The following is a 15,330-nucleotide window of genomic DNA, read 5'->3' on the forward strand; positions in this document are numbered from 1 at the left end:
TAAAAGGTTGCCAACTACTGTTCACATGGCGAATTATTAAACACATGACATAAGCCTTACATTTGAATTGACATCACCAACACATTGGCCAAAATTTCACATTGGAAAATCAAATGCCCAATTTGCATCTTTATAGCTTTCGCTGTCTCTATATGTTTGTCTATTCAATATGGTGTGCATAGTTTTTCATATTTCTTATAAAATAATAAAATATTACTTGTGCATATTTCATGGGCCCTACGTGTTACCACGTATTATTTAATTATGTAGAATCCTTTGAATAACACGCGTTATACTTTTCATCACCAATTTGTTTCATATGTAGAATTTCCATTTATGCATGAGGTCTCTTATCGAAAGTATTTTGTTCTTATGGTTTTATTGAAACCGACAATATGTTGGTGTTTGTTGTTTAGATATCATCAATTTCTTGTATGAAATAAAATTAATGGACTAAAATAATAGAAATAAAATATAAAACGACTAATTAATTAAATATATTTTATGATTTAGGATATTCAGAACCTGTTTTTATCCATAACAAGATTTGGGCATATTCCAAAAAATAACCACAATATACTTTAACTTATCTATTTATTATAAAATATTACTTTGATTCTTTCTCAATTTCATATTTATATACAGTATAAAGTTATAACAATGAATAACCGATTAAATTATCATAAAGAAATAAAATAACAATATAATGAATAAATTGACAAATATATTATTTATTGTGTTTATGTTGGTCTCATATGCATCACTTTCTTTCTCTTACAAAGAGAACACAAATTAAAACACCCTCTACCCATATTTGCTATATATATCACCATCTAACTTCATTCATCTTCCAACTTTTATCACTCACTTCTCTATCTACACCCCCTAATCTGTTTGCAATGGAAAGAACGCCTCATATAGCCATTGTACCAAGTCCAGGCATGGGTCATTTGATCCCTTTGGTTGAGTTTGCAAAGAGACTGATGAATAACCATAACATCTCTGCAACTTTCATCATCCCAAACGATGGACCTTTATCCAAATCACAAACCGCTTTTCTTGATTCACTCCCAAATGGATTAAACTACCTTCTTCTTCCTCCTGTCAATTTCGATGACTTACCCCAAGATACCCAAATGGAAACCCGAATCAGTCTTATGGTTACCCGGTCTCTACCTTCCCTTCGCCAAGTCTTCAAGTCGTTAGTTGCAGAAAAACACATGGTGGCTCTGTTTATTGATCTTTTTGGTACAGATGCTTTTGATGTGGCTATTGAATTTGGAGTTTCTCCTTATGTGTTCTTCCCTTCAACTGCTATGGCTTTGTCTTTGTTTCTTCATTTGCCGAAGCTTGATCAAGAGGTTTCATGTGAGTATAAGGACTTGCCTGAACCGGTTCAGATCCCTGGGTGCATACCGGTTCGTGGACAGGACCTCCTTGATCCGGTTCAGGACAGAAAGAATGATGCATACAAATGGGTGCTTCATAATGCGAAGAGGTATATGATGGCTGAGGGTATAGCGGTAAATAGCTTCAAGGAGTTGGAGGGTGGAGCCCTGAAAGTTTTGCTACAGGAGGAGCCAGGTAAGCCAAAGGTTTATCCGGTTGGGCCATTAATACAGACCGGTTCAAGTAGTGATCCGGATGGTTCAGAGTGTTTGAGGTGGTTAGATGGTCAGCCATGTGGTTCCGTTTTGTATATATCTTTTGGTAGCGGTGGAACCCTCTCCTCTAGTCAACTCAACGAGTTAGCCATGGGTTTGGAGTTAAGTGAACAAAGGTTCCTATGGGTGGTTAGAAGTCCAAACGACCAACCCAACGCCACATACTTTAATTCTTACGGCCATAACGACCCTTTAGGCTTCTTACCTGAAGGGTTCTTGGAAAGAACCAGAAATATTGGGTTTGTGGTCCCTTCGTGGGCCCCACAGGCCCAGATCCTAAGCCACAGTTCCACAGGTGGGTTCTTAACCCACTGTGGCTGGAACTCGATTCTTGAGACCGTAGTCCATGGTGTGCCAGTAATCGCTTGGCCGCTTTATGCAGAACAAAAGATGAATGCGGTATCTTTAAACGAGGGTATGAAAGTGGCATTAAGGCCCAAAGTTGGAGAAAATGGCATTCTGGGACGTGTTGAGATCGCGAGGGTTGTAAAGGGTTTGTTGGAGGGAGAGGAAGGGAAAGGGATTAGGAGCCGTATTCGGGATCTTAAAGATGCAGCTGCTAATGTTCTTAGTAAGGATGGGTGTTCTACAAAAACCTTAGCTCAGTTGGCTTCCAAATTGAAAAACAAAAGTTAAGTCTTTAGATTGTCAAGTATGTAAACACTATTTCTATTTTTTATTTCCTTTTGTGTAATAATCTATTTTGTGAATTTTGTTTGATGTATGATAATAATTCAAGTCCATATCATGTGTTCATGACAAGCATACGCTAAACGAGTCGAGTTTGATTAGTATTAGATCATCTTTATTGGTTATCAAATAAAATTTATAATTTTGCTAAAAATATAAGATATTATAGATAAAATAGCAATAATGTAAGTAGGCAAACAAGATTGGAAATACCAAAATAGTCAAAACAACTTTTTTCCACTGTCAACTTTGTTTTATTTCCTTTTTATTTTACATTAAAAAGTGAGAAATAAAATAAAACAACTATTATACTAAACTCAAGACAAAAGTCTAAATAAATGATTAGCAACTAGAGTTGAGCACTGGGCCCGGGCTTTCGGACCCGACCCATCCCATGGATCAAGCTTCACGAGATTTGTACAGTAAACAAACAGGCAAGTCAAGAAAGGCTTTCGGGTCTGTGCAAGCAAATAATCCGAAGGCATGCACGAGCTTTTGCTTGCCTTAATCCCGACCAAGCTTGCGGGGTGGAGCGGGTAGCGTGAAAATGGTTAAAAAATAGTTAAATTACGGCATTTAGCATCAAGTTATTTTTATTAATGCACTATGGTTCTAGTTTTTTCCGTTATTATAAAATTATATTTCTAGATTATTATATTTTCATATTAGAGCATTGTATTTTTTTTGTCACTTGGTTTCACACGAACACGTGGTTACTGTTGGGGAGTAATAAACTATGTAGGATAATGATAGAGAACCGGATTCTTTGTGGATTGTGTAAGTTTACTTTCCGAATTGATGTTTTCGTCGTATGTATTAGTTGCATGAAATCCAGTCTAAGATAAACTAAAAAGACATTTTTTGTATCTAGACACAGAAACACAAGCCAAATCGTTAGAGAGTTTTGAGTTCGTTTGAGAAGAAGAAGAAATAAGAAGGGTTCTATGCGGCTCAAAATAAAAGTCGTATATATACATGACAAATTAGGGGTTTTATCTTTTAAATTAGATATGAGAATCTCGAATTTAATGACATAATTAAATGTTTCCAAAACTAACAAGATTTGTCAATCTTACCATAATCACCCACTAGGATTCAGTTTTTCCATAATGAAAGTAATTCAACTTTTCGAAGACCTTTTGGGGCGCTGCCCCTCGACCCTATCCGCTGAAAAGGAGCATAACCCCATTGACCCCCGTCATTCTCTCGTGTTGGCTTATAATTCGATATTTATAAATGCATGCACTTCGCATTCACCAAACATATAATATAGAGTACAAAAAATAAGCTTTTTAGCTCACATGTTAGATCCAATTACATAAAATACCTGGTGACACTAAAATCATCAACGGTTAGAGTTAGAGTGCACCTGGTTTATACCGTAACATAACCTACTATCAAGTTTTTCTAGGTTTTTTCATGAGAAACCACATCCTTATTATAGCATCCTACTATCAAGCTCACTGATTCACTTCTGGTTATAGGTGCACATAGGATGCTATAACAGGATTGGACATGAAGCAAAGTAGATTGCTTTAAAAATATGATGCATTATACATATGTTGTTATTACTTGAAAAAACACGAAACCTGGAATTTTTCCACTTGAAATGAAAGTGTAATGAAATAAAAATAAACAAAAAATTATAAGTATCATGCTATAATTGGAAGAAATGAAAGTAGAATGCTATAATGAACAAACCAATAAAAATATGTTGTCACATAAAAAACAGGGGAAAAATGCCCGAAAAAGCACGGGCTTTGGCCACAGTACTGCCCGACTTGGAACCTATCAGGCCAGTTTTCCAGCTATAAGACTTGGGTCGGGCTTGATTATTAATACTCTTTTTATTTCCCATTATCAATACTCTTTTTAGAGTTAAAGTCACATTTAGTCACTTGGTAGAGGAATTACGGAGACGGGGTATCACCAATCGTAGTTGTAATGTCCCGGTTTTTAACCTAAATTTTTCGTTTTTATTTATTCAAATATATCAAAGTATAATTACATTATGCGGAAACATGTTACGAATGCGCATGTGTACAGTCGAACTTTGCCCTTCACATGAGTACATGAAAAACATTTATATTCAATTGGGTAAGCATGAAGCTGGTCCGCCCTTTTTGCCTTTAGCATAAAGTTGGTCCGCACCTTGGCCTTCAGCATAAAGTTGGTCCGACCAAGTCTATTGGCCTTCAGCCTGAGGTTGGGTTGCCCTCAACTCCCCACATAATATGTCAACACATATAAACAATACAACAAGCAATAATTCAAAACTACAGGCAACGAACAGAACTGCCTAATGGCATACTACATGACAACTATATTCAGTGTTGCAGAAATCGGTCTTAACGACCAATTAATCGGCGATTAATCGTTTGGAGGCCTTGAACCGATTGCGATTAGGGTGCTTGACGGAAATTGAACAAAATCGGTCAAACTCAGGCTTGACGGTCCTCGGCGGTCATAGGCGGGAAATATTTAAAAAATTCAAATTTTTTAATTTTCAAATATTACACCAAAATTTTAAATTTTCATACTTTTAAGCTTCCAAGTTTTAAAACATTATACTAAAATTTTTAAAATTTTAAATTTTCAAATACTTATTTTTTTAGGATATATTAATTTTTTTTAAATAATTTTATAAATAATTTAGGGTCCTCGATTAATCTCTGCCGAGTTCGATTAATCGTTTAACGTCAGTCGACCGTCGAGCTACCGCCGAACGATTTTCACAACCTTGACTATATCCTAACATACAGAAGATATATACTAGAATACATAGTATAGTGAAAAAAACTCAAATGGAAAATTACTCAGACAATTGACAGCTATCTGGGTGATCCTACTGGTGATCCAACTGGCAAGTAACACACCTAACAAGTATTAACCTATAATACTATAACTTATTAATTTCTATGACAATTTGGTAATGAAAGCTAGATCTTTTACTAATCCCGCTCTCGATATGTCGTGACACTATCCAACTACTGAAATTTCGATGTTATTTGCTCTTGTCATCATCCTCATCGGGCCTGAAGACTCACGATCGACCCTTCAGTGGTCTTGAAGACGCACAACCATTATCCGACTGTACTTAAAGGAACTCAATCTTCATTCTTCCTCGATATCTACTTATCATAAGATCTTTTCTATTTAAACTTTTGAGACTACAACCAATTAGAGGTCCTTAATCTATGTCGTCGAAACACTAAAGTCTATTTGTCGTCCTAAAGTATCCTACGAATTTTGAACCTTGATCCTAGTTTTATATTAATTGTTACGCTTATTGCCTAAAGGAATAACTAAACCAAATATGTAGCTCGCCATGAAGACCAATGACACATATGCAGTTGCACTCGATGATCTATATAGCGTGGCTCTTAATTGAATGAACGTGTCTAGGAATTTATACTAATCGCTTACGATCCTTTTGTTTTCCCATTCGCCAACTGAAACCTTGCATCCTAAAAATTTGAACAGATCCTCAACAATATCCGATTGTTTTGTTGCAGTTAACCTCAGAGGAAATCCTTAGATCTTTTCCTTGCATGTCTATCTTTCATTGACATCTAACGAGGCATCTTTACAACTGATTCTCCAACAACTACTACTGCTTACACAGTTTTAACACTGAGTCACTCCTAGAATTGAACTATTGCCAATTTATGATGGGGACTCTTAGTTAATCTTAACTGCTAATGACAACATCAAGATCATTTGTTTGAACCTGGATCAACAACTTGATCTATCGTTCCTATTATGTATACTGCAGATACATCTGCAACCCTTAGAAATCACATCTCGAGCGATTCTCTTCTAGGTGCCTCTATACGCATATTTAGATGATGACTTGAAATGTTCGTACTACAGAAACGCCTTCTCCTTTGACATTGATCCTACGGTTGTCGTCTTTTTAGCATAGGGCAACTAAGTTCTTACTACGAGTTTAACTAAGCTTTCTAAGTCTGATATATCTCTGGAGTACTCAATGCTCTCTATGGAAAACTACATCACCTATTAAATTCTTGATCCTTTGGTGCGATGATATATCCTTCATCCGTGAAGGTGCGAACTTAAATGGTCCTCTTGACTATCTGAGTCGCACCTGGGAATTTGGCTACTTCCTAAATCCTATCAGTAGCTTGGGAGGAAAAACCAACCTTTCCTTGAGAAGTATTCCAAGAAACTCATAGCCTATGATTATTCTAAGAGAAGACTTCTTTCTTCTGTTACTCACACGACTAAATCAAACCTAACAACATCTGCTTACTCATGTTGCTACTCTCCTGGACCTTAACGTCAAAATTGAAAGTCGAACTACTTTTTGCATTTTCTCCTTAAGGGTCGGTTCTCCCCCACTTGGTTTCGACCCATCATCTGTTGCTGCTCATAACCAGCTGAAGTCTAAGTTGGCCTTTCCTACGTGATTTGTAGCTCCTTTTGACTTTGAAGAAACTCATGTTTGTCATATTTGATGACCTTCAACATTATCATCGTAGTACTACTAATTGTACCTACCGTAAGGTGTCTTCTTACATAACATGACCAAAATAGGATAAGGTGCTAACAAGAACAACGTTGTCTAGAAACACACTAACACACACATAAATCGTATAAGGGGGCATTGCTAACGTAGTCGAACTACTAACAACAACGACGGTTGTTAAATTCACTCCATTCTTCTCACTTTTCTAGGACGATCACCTTGTTGTGTTCCAATTTTCCTTCTTCATTCTCATGACTAAAGTCGGTACTACATCCTGCTTCTCAGAACCATCTCACTTATACAATTCTACTTTACTCGGACTCGATCTTCTATGGCCACTTGGGCCCGAAGTTAGAGTCACACCATACCACAAGTAATGGCGGAAATAACGCAAAACGAATTTATAGGGATAGCCACACTATTTACCTAACTACTAGTATATTAGTAGCTTTGTTAGTCTTCCTAATCCAAGTGCTAGTCCTATGCTTCGGTAAGTATAGGCCTCTACTACCTTTCACACCTACTCATATTTGTCCCAAGAATTGTCTAGCAGTTTCCAAGACACTTCCAATAATACACACGATGACCGCTAAACATATATATGTATTTGTCCCATGAGCACATACAATAGCTTTTCCTAAACTCTACTAGGGCTTTGCATCTTTATCGATGCTCCATCTACGAATATATGCCCTATCAAGCATGTATTAAACTTCCTAGACTCTTTTTCTAGTATTCTTTTCCACCCTACCATACCATACTATTAGTTGAGGAAGAACTTCTACCAATATTAACTAATCATCGAACGAATACAATTGCATGCCGCAAAATCAAACAATCTATCGACTGAGAGATCTGAAACTACAATGGTTGGACTCAGATACGAGATATGTGATAGCACCAAATCAGGCAATCTAGAACTATTTAATTTTGGGATCATGCAACCTGAAATATTTGTCGAATAACTAATTTATATTAATATAAGTTCTAAGTAGCAAATAAAAAGAAAACTCTTAGGCTATAAGGCATCTTAAGTATCAGGTAATTCTAACTGACAATTTCTGAAAGATCCCTAGCCTACATACCAGTATGCATTTCTAACATTTCACGTATCAGCAATCATAACGAATATGGATATTTTGGAAATAACTTTCCTTTTTGAGCTTTGGCTGACTGCACTTTTCGCGTTCTTTCATTTTGTATTATTCTTTTTATGAGAAGATTTATTAATTACTCAGATCCTTATTTTGAGTTTGGAATCACACAAGTGTTCATCCAGTTCACACACACCACGACTCTTATTCCAACTTGTAAGATCCCAATTTTCAACCCAAACTTTTCATTTTATTTATTCAAATATATCATAGTAGGATTACATTATATGGAAATATGTTGTGAATGCGCTTGTCTACAGTATAACCTTGCTCTTCACATGAGTACCTGAAAAACATTTATATTAAACTGGGTAAGCATGTATATTACTGAGTTCCCCAAAATACCATATATCACAATACATATATGATGCATACACATAATGGCCTTCAGCATAAAGTTGGTCCTCCCTTGGCCTTCAGCACGAAGCTGGTCCGCCCTTTTCACCTTCAGCATAAAGCTAGTCCGCACCTTGGCCTTCAGCATAAATTTGTTCCGCCTGAGTCTATTGGCCTTCAACCCGAGGTTAGGCCGCCCTCAACCCGAGGTTAGGCCGCCCTCAACCCCCCATATAATATATCAACACATATAAACAGTAAAATAGGCAATAATCCAATACTACATGCAACTAACAAAACTAGCCTAATGGCATACTATAGGGAAACTATATCCTAACATATAGATGATATATACTGGAACGCATAATATAGTGAGAAAACTCACATGGACAATTACTCAGACGATTGACAGTTATCTGGGTGATCCTACTGGCGATCCAACTGGCAGGTAGCGTGCCTAACAAGTATTAACTTATAAGACTATAACTTACTAATTTTTATGAAAATATGGTAATGAAATCTAGATATTTTACTAATCTCAATGAATACTGAGAGTTCTATCAAATAAGGATCAGCCAGGCCGAAGAATTGGGAGGCAGGACCATTTCGGCATTTAGCCTTTTCTAAAACCCAACAACCAAGCCAACGTGACCATTCTAGACACATCTCTCGTAAGTAGATCAATCAGTATAGTAACTGGAATTACTGATAAATCTTATTTATACATTTATAACAACGACTATGAATATAATTAAAAGTTACACTTAAAGCGTGGTAAGTTTAGCCGAACTTATAGAGATTTTCTAGTGAAAATTTGGAAAAGTCGTGGGCAGGACCCCGATATCGTGCACTTCTTTATGCCTGGTCATCTGCCTCAAAGCCTTGCTAGAATGAGATTCCTCAGAACCCAAGAAAATTGGACCCAAAGAATCATAGAGAGAGAGAGAGAGGAGAGGGAAGGGTTTTGGTGTGTGAATAAAGGAGCCAAAACAGCAAATTATAGACTTTGTAGGGGCCGCACAAGTTGTCTGGGCGCGTCGTGCCCTTGGTCGGTCGTGTTGGCTGGAGCCTCTCGTACGTTGTCACGTGTCGATGCCAGATGGAGCCATGTCACCTTCTTCTAGAACATGCCACGTGTCATGTTTTTGTGGCGTCACATGTCGTAACCGTGTGGTGCCACGCCACCATGTCGGGTAAAGAGTCTGGCACTTCTTCTGCCATGTGTCGCACTCCGGTGCTGCCATATTATCACATCAGGTATTTTCTTGAAATCTTCGGACGGCCATATTTTTCGCATACAAGCTCCGTTTTCGACATTCTTTATATCCCCGGAATCCTCTCGACAAGCTCTACAACTTTCTTTAAGGTCTCAACAACTAATTCCCTCTCTAACTAAAATTCATATTTCGACCGGTTAGACTGTTAAAGTCTGCAAAATTCATAACTCCTTCATATGAACTTTGTTCTCAACTGTCTTTATATGGACGGGTTCATATTCACGAGATCTTCAACGCTCATTTAGATTGTTTCGGCTAACAATCAATCGATTTGGATTTCGATTTCTATGCTCACACTACTGCCTTGAAACTTCTAAAAATCATAACTTCGTCATACGATGTTAGATTTAGACGTTCTCTACATTTACGTTCTCGGTTTGACGATTACTACAACTCTCGTTTAGATTACTTAGACTAATAAGTAATCTATCTCTGATTCGTATTTTACTCTGCGCATAGTCGTGTCAGTTTAATCACGAAACTTCGGAGAAGCCTAAGTTCTTCAAACGAAGTCGGACTCAGACATTCTATATATCTACGAAAATCGTATTGATGTTTCCTACATTTTTATGATGATTACTTTGGCTAAAAAGTAATATATCTCTACTTCGAATTTTATAAAAAATGGTTTATATTGAATTCTACCGAAAAGTGAAAATAAGGTGTTACAGTAATTATCATATCGGACAAAACTATCAATTTAAGTGATCGCACAAATTTAATAATTAATTGACCAAACATGGCATTAACCATTGTTTTTATATATAAGTTTGTTTGTACAAGTATTGGTAGCATTTGCAAATTTCATTCGGATCATGGAAAACATAAAATTGTTTTGTTTTGCTATCTAATATTTATTGTATTTTGTTGATGCAAGTGGCATAAATGGTCTTTAACCATATTGCATGTCCGTTTTGTTGTGATTATTGATAAAATTATAAAAAAGTATAATTTTTGTTTTCTAGTATATTCTCTATAAAATGATGTTACAACAAATCAATATTTAAGATACGAGTTCGGATACCACATTAGGATTTGTGTCGACACCTGACCTGGATGGATTTGCTATATAACGAACAATGGTTTGGAACTTAGTGAAGATTTAATCCAAGTGGAATTTGTCGTCAAAGGGAAATGTTATTTTGTAAACATTTTTTTTTTAGACGGATGATATTATAAAAACGTTTTTTTATTAATATATATATATATATATATATATATATATATATATATATATATATGAGATTCTTTTGCCGGTGCTACCATGGACCCACCCTAAAACCGCCCTCGAATGTCGTAAAGTGATTTGAGGGCTTAACTTAATCAAAAGTAACAAAACCTAGTCTTGTATTATGCATTTTGATAGGTCCTCAAATACTACTTGTGTTTCTGGATATCAATTTGACATTGACTTGAGCGTGTTCAAGACACTTGCACATTTGAGACTATCATCCAAGATCGTCTTCATATTGTGCTTGTAACCAAAACCATAATCTTCAAGCTTCTTGGAGCCCCATTTGGTTTCTCTCTTATGTTCTTCAAAGTACCTGAAACAAGAACCCCGTTACAAATTTTGAAGTTAATGCATGTTAGTGTCCCACATCACCTAGTTACATTATCATTTGTTAATTTATATATATATATATATATATATATATATATATATATATATATATATATATATATATATAGTACCAATCTAACAATTTCAACCAAACTACAATACAATTCCAATTTCCAATTATGAAGATCAACTTACTCGTCTTTCAAATGAAGCTGTGGGTAGTTTTCCTGAAAATACTTGGCGATTTCTGCGGTTGATATGTAAGAGCTAGAACATAAGAATCTTCCATTAACCAATGGAGTCTCAGCACAAAAGATATGTGCTCGACAAGTGTCCTCAATATGCAAAATCGGGATTTTTCCTAACAATTCTTCCAAGTACTTTAGTGACTGGTAATGAGTCGAATGATTGATAATTTGTGATATCAACACCAACAAACTGTCTGGAGCATATGGTAGATGACCTCTCCCTCCCACCAGCCCACAACCTAATGTCACCACCTCCAGTTCACTTGCTTTCTCTTCCCCAATTTTCAACATCTCTTGCTCGGCTTTTGTTTTCGCTTCTGTGTAGTCCTAAAGAGAATCCCACAAACAAATTGGAAATTTTGTAACATATATAACGTAACCCTAATCAATCAAGAAACATGCAAAGAAAGAAATTACTAAAAACCTTTCTGTAATTATTATTGTAAGGGACATTGAGATGAAGGGGTGTCCAACAGCTTTCATCTATGGTGATCTTATAACCACTCCCATCATCTTTCAATGGTGAGGCTGCGACAACTGAGGCAGTGTAGATGAGACGCTTCACTGTCCTTGAACGTATGCAAATATCTGCGATTTCATTCACTGCACTAATTGTTGCTTCAACCGTATCATTGTACTGTAGATAATTAAGCACCATATATAATATCGTCATCAATAGTTTTAAGAATCTTGATTATATTTATTGGTCATGCATGATCTCAAGAATGTGATATATATACCTTGTAGCCAGTAGTGTGTAACAAGGGGGTTGCAACATGGAAAACAAAGACACAACCTTGTATTGCTTCTTCAAACTCTTCTGGTTTGTACATATCAGCTTCAAACAAATGAAGCTCGTCTTCAGCGTATGGGAAACCTCTCAAAAGCCCCACCTTGGATTCATCACCTGGTATGTATGTATGTATGTATGTATGTATAATTAAAATGATGCATATTATATTATGATGTAGAGGAATTAGCAGAGTGTTTGGGAGAAAAGAAAGGGTACATACCAAGGTTTCTAAGAGTAGCATGGACAGTGTAGCCACTTTGTAGAAGTGAGTGAACCAAGGCCGACCCAATATAACCACCACCTCCGGTGACACAAACCCTGCTCCTGTTCTTACTCTCCATTTGCATATTCAAGAATACAAAACCCCTCAGCTTTTATTCTTCTCTTTTTCATTTTATCTATTTTTATTCAATGGTTTCAAATTCACTTCAAAAACTGATAATGAAATAAAACAACTTGTGGTACAGATTAAAGACTACAAAAACCTAATTGCATGTGCATTTGCGGATGTTAAAGACAGAGATATCCTTAAAAGATAGGATAAGTGACAAAATTGCAGCCTTTAATATATACTATATAAGACAATCGATTTGATTTCAAACAATCCATTTTTAACAACAATTACTGGCTACATTTTTACATTTACCTATTATAAATATAACCCATTCAAGTTTAGTTTTCACACTAATTTCATACTCTTGATATTATTTCTTCATATCTATTACTTCCTAATGGCAGGCATATCAAACTCCAACTTTGGTTCATCTTCTAACAATTTGAAAGATTACACAATTATTTCAAATGGTATAAATGAAAGTACATTGTTATTTATTATATTTAATCTAAATTAAATACAAACAAAATGTTTCGACTCGCACTATAGATTTACCCTTTTTGACCTAGTACCTAACAATGATATACATAATTCTTTATTAACATCTACACCATAACCCATATGACAAGATCCTTCATTACTATGTAACATATCAAACATCTACAATTACCAATATATCAAGAACACAACATTGAAACCGTTAAACAAAAAGTTGATTGATTCTTTCCCTCAACCATGAAGAAGAGCTAAGCTAGCAGTATAATTGATAGCACGATACATACGAGGCAAACCACATGTCTTGAGATCAAACATCTCATTCTTGTTCACATCAAACAACATAAGCCTCCCATCATTTGTCACAATCAAAACCTCATTATCATTCTTCATCAACAATGGTGGAATTGATAACATAGGCTGTGAAATCACACAGACTTTCCTCCAAGAATCCGCCACTCCATAATCACTCAACACCCACATATCCCATTTTTCGCCATTGAGCTCAAGATAATGAGCACACAAGGTTAAAGAAGATGACTCGCCATATGAAGCCAGGTGTACTTGATTATAAGAAGGCCTAATGTTCTTTGGTAATTCAAGAACATGAAAAATCTCATCCTCTAAATCAAACGCCATGATTTCATGAGATACACCCCTAATTTCTTGCTTACAGGCTAACCAATTTACAAAACCCTTCACAAACACATTATTAGACCAACCCCTCATCAAATAACATGGAGCGATATTGTCTTCCTTTTTTTTCCATGAATCGGTACCAAGAGAATAAACTGATACACTGTTAGTGTTGGAATTGTCCAGATAATAAACAATCACAACGATCTTAAACTCACAGGTCCTTGAAACAAAACCAAACCCAACAACAAAATGAGAAACTCTATCGAGAATATAACTAGGGTCGTCGATTTTCTTCAACTTTTTAATACTAGGGTTCCAGAGAATTACCATACCGACGTTTGAGTAATAATTTGTATCGAAGAAACAGATTACACCCTTGTTTGATCCCACAATTCGGAGGTACCCATGAAGGTTTTTGTAGGGGATCTGAAGTTTAAGCGATTCTTGGAAGGTGATTGGGGATCTGAAGGAGTAGAATTGGTTGATGTAATCGGTGGATTCATAGTAGACGAGTAGGTGGTGGTCGTCGGCTGCGGCGGCGGAGGAAGAGAGGTGGAGTTTGGTGAAAGAAGGGTGGGAGATTAACGGTGGAGATAAAGTACATACAGAAGTGAACTGAATTAGGGATTTGGTGGGAAGACGAGAGAGGATGTCAAAGATGACATCTTGCGGGAGGTTGAAGATGGAGTGGGGAGATCTTGACATGATGAAGACTGTAGAGAAAGGGGAAAAACTGTAGTACTTTGAATTTCAGTAAAATAATTTATATTTCAAAATTAAATACGAACAGGGTAAAGGGTAATGGGATATTGTCTTCATTTGTGCTATCCGACTATTTTGTAGCTTATTAGTTTATCAAGTATGAATAATGAATCTATTATGTAATATGTATTTTAAAATCGTGACAAAATTCTTTCAAAAAGAAGATTGGCATACTTTATAAATTTATATGAGTAAAATAAATAATCTCATCCATAAGTTTTTATTAAAAAAAGTTTTAAATTCATATTTCTAAATAAAAAATAATAATTCACAATTTTTATTAAAAGCTAAAAAATTAAAATTTGTCATAAAATTCTAATAATCTATCGGTTAAAAAGTTTCACATGACTAACTCATAATCAAAATGGACGATATCAATTGGGATATGCTAGGAAAAAGTTTCACATGACTAACTCATAATCAAAATGGACGATATCAATTCGAGGCATTTTTGGGAAATAAAACCTAAAGGTTGCATTTAGTTACGGAAAAATAATTTTTATTTTTCGTTTTTCGTTTTCCCTCTTTCAGTTTTCTTTTTTAATTTTAATTTTTCATTGGAAATTTAGAAAACACGTTTAGTTAAAATTTATTCATGTTTCATTTTCAGTTTTAGAAAATTAGAAAATATGTTTAGATGTGCATTTTCTATCGGTTTTTATTTTTAGAAAACGGTAGTGGTGGTAGGGTGGGGGTAGGGGCGACAGTGGTAGCGGGTCAGCGGTGGTGGTAGTGATGACAGGCGGTAGTGGTGACGGCTGCAATTGTGGCAGTGGTGGTGATGACAGCGGCGGTGGTGGTCATGGTGGTGGTGTTGGTGATGGTGATGGTAGATCGATGATTGTGGTAGTGGTGTTGGTTAGCTGGGTGTGTCTGTGTGTCTTT

At 36.0% G+C, this 15,330-nt stretch overlaps 3 protein-coding genes across 3 annotated transcripts; 1 reads left to right on the forward strand and 2 right to left on the reverse strand.

Moving 5' to 3' along the window:
- The first annotated feature begins 777 nt into the window (after positions 1–777).
- LOC145123989 (hydroquinone glucosyltransferase-like) lies at positions 778–2,426 on the forward strand. Its single transcript, XM_079059202.1, has one exon. It carries the CDS (start codon positions 900–902, stop codon positions 2,298–2,300), a length of 1,401 nt encoding a protein of 466 aa, XP_078915328.1. The 5' UTR covers positions 778–899; the 3' UTR covers positions 2,301–2,426.
- An 8,503-nt stretch (positions 2,427–10,929) lies between these two features.
- LOC145124402 (NADPH HC-toxin reductase 1-like) lies at positions 10,930–12,666 on the reverse strand. The gene is made up of 5 exons (XM_079059727.1): positions 12,436–12,666; positions 12,163–12,329; positions 11,847–12,059; positions 11,370–11,749; positions 10,930–11,157 (listed from the first exon to the last, which is right to left on the reverse strand). The coding sequence occupies exons 1-5, from the start codon at positions 12,560–12,562 to the stop codon at positions 11,007–11,009; spliced, it is 1,038 nt and encodes a 345-aa protein (XP_078915853.1). The 5' UTR covers positions 12,563–12,666; the 3' UTR covers positions 10,930–11,006.
- Positions 12,667–13,022: 356 nt separating this feature from the next.
- LOC145124401 (F-box/kelch-repeat protein At3g06240-like) lies at positions 13,023–14,483 on the reverse strand. Its single transcript, XM_079059726.1, has one exon. The coding sequence runs from the start codon at positions 14,386–14,388 to the stop codon at positions 13,279–13,281; it is 1,110 nt and encodes a 369-aa protein (XP_078915852.1). The 5' UTR covers positions 14,389–14,483; the 3' UTR covers positions 13,023–13,278.
- Positions 14,484–15,330: the final 847 nt, after the last annotated feature.

This window comes from Lactuca virosa, chromosome 7 (genome assembly GCF_052849685.1).
Source record: "Lactuca virosa cultivar CGN04683 chromosome 7, Lactuca_virosa_CGN04683_v6, whole genome shotgun sequence".
NCBI lineage: Eukaryota > Viridiplantae > Streptophyta > Magnoliopsida > Asterales > Asteraceae > Lactuca > Lactuca virosa.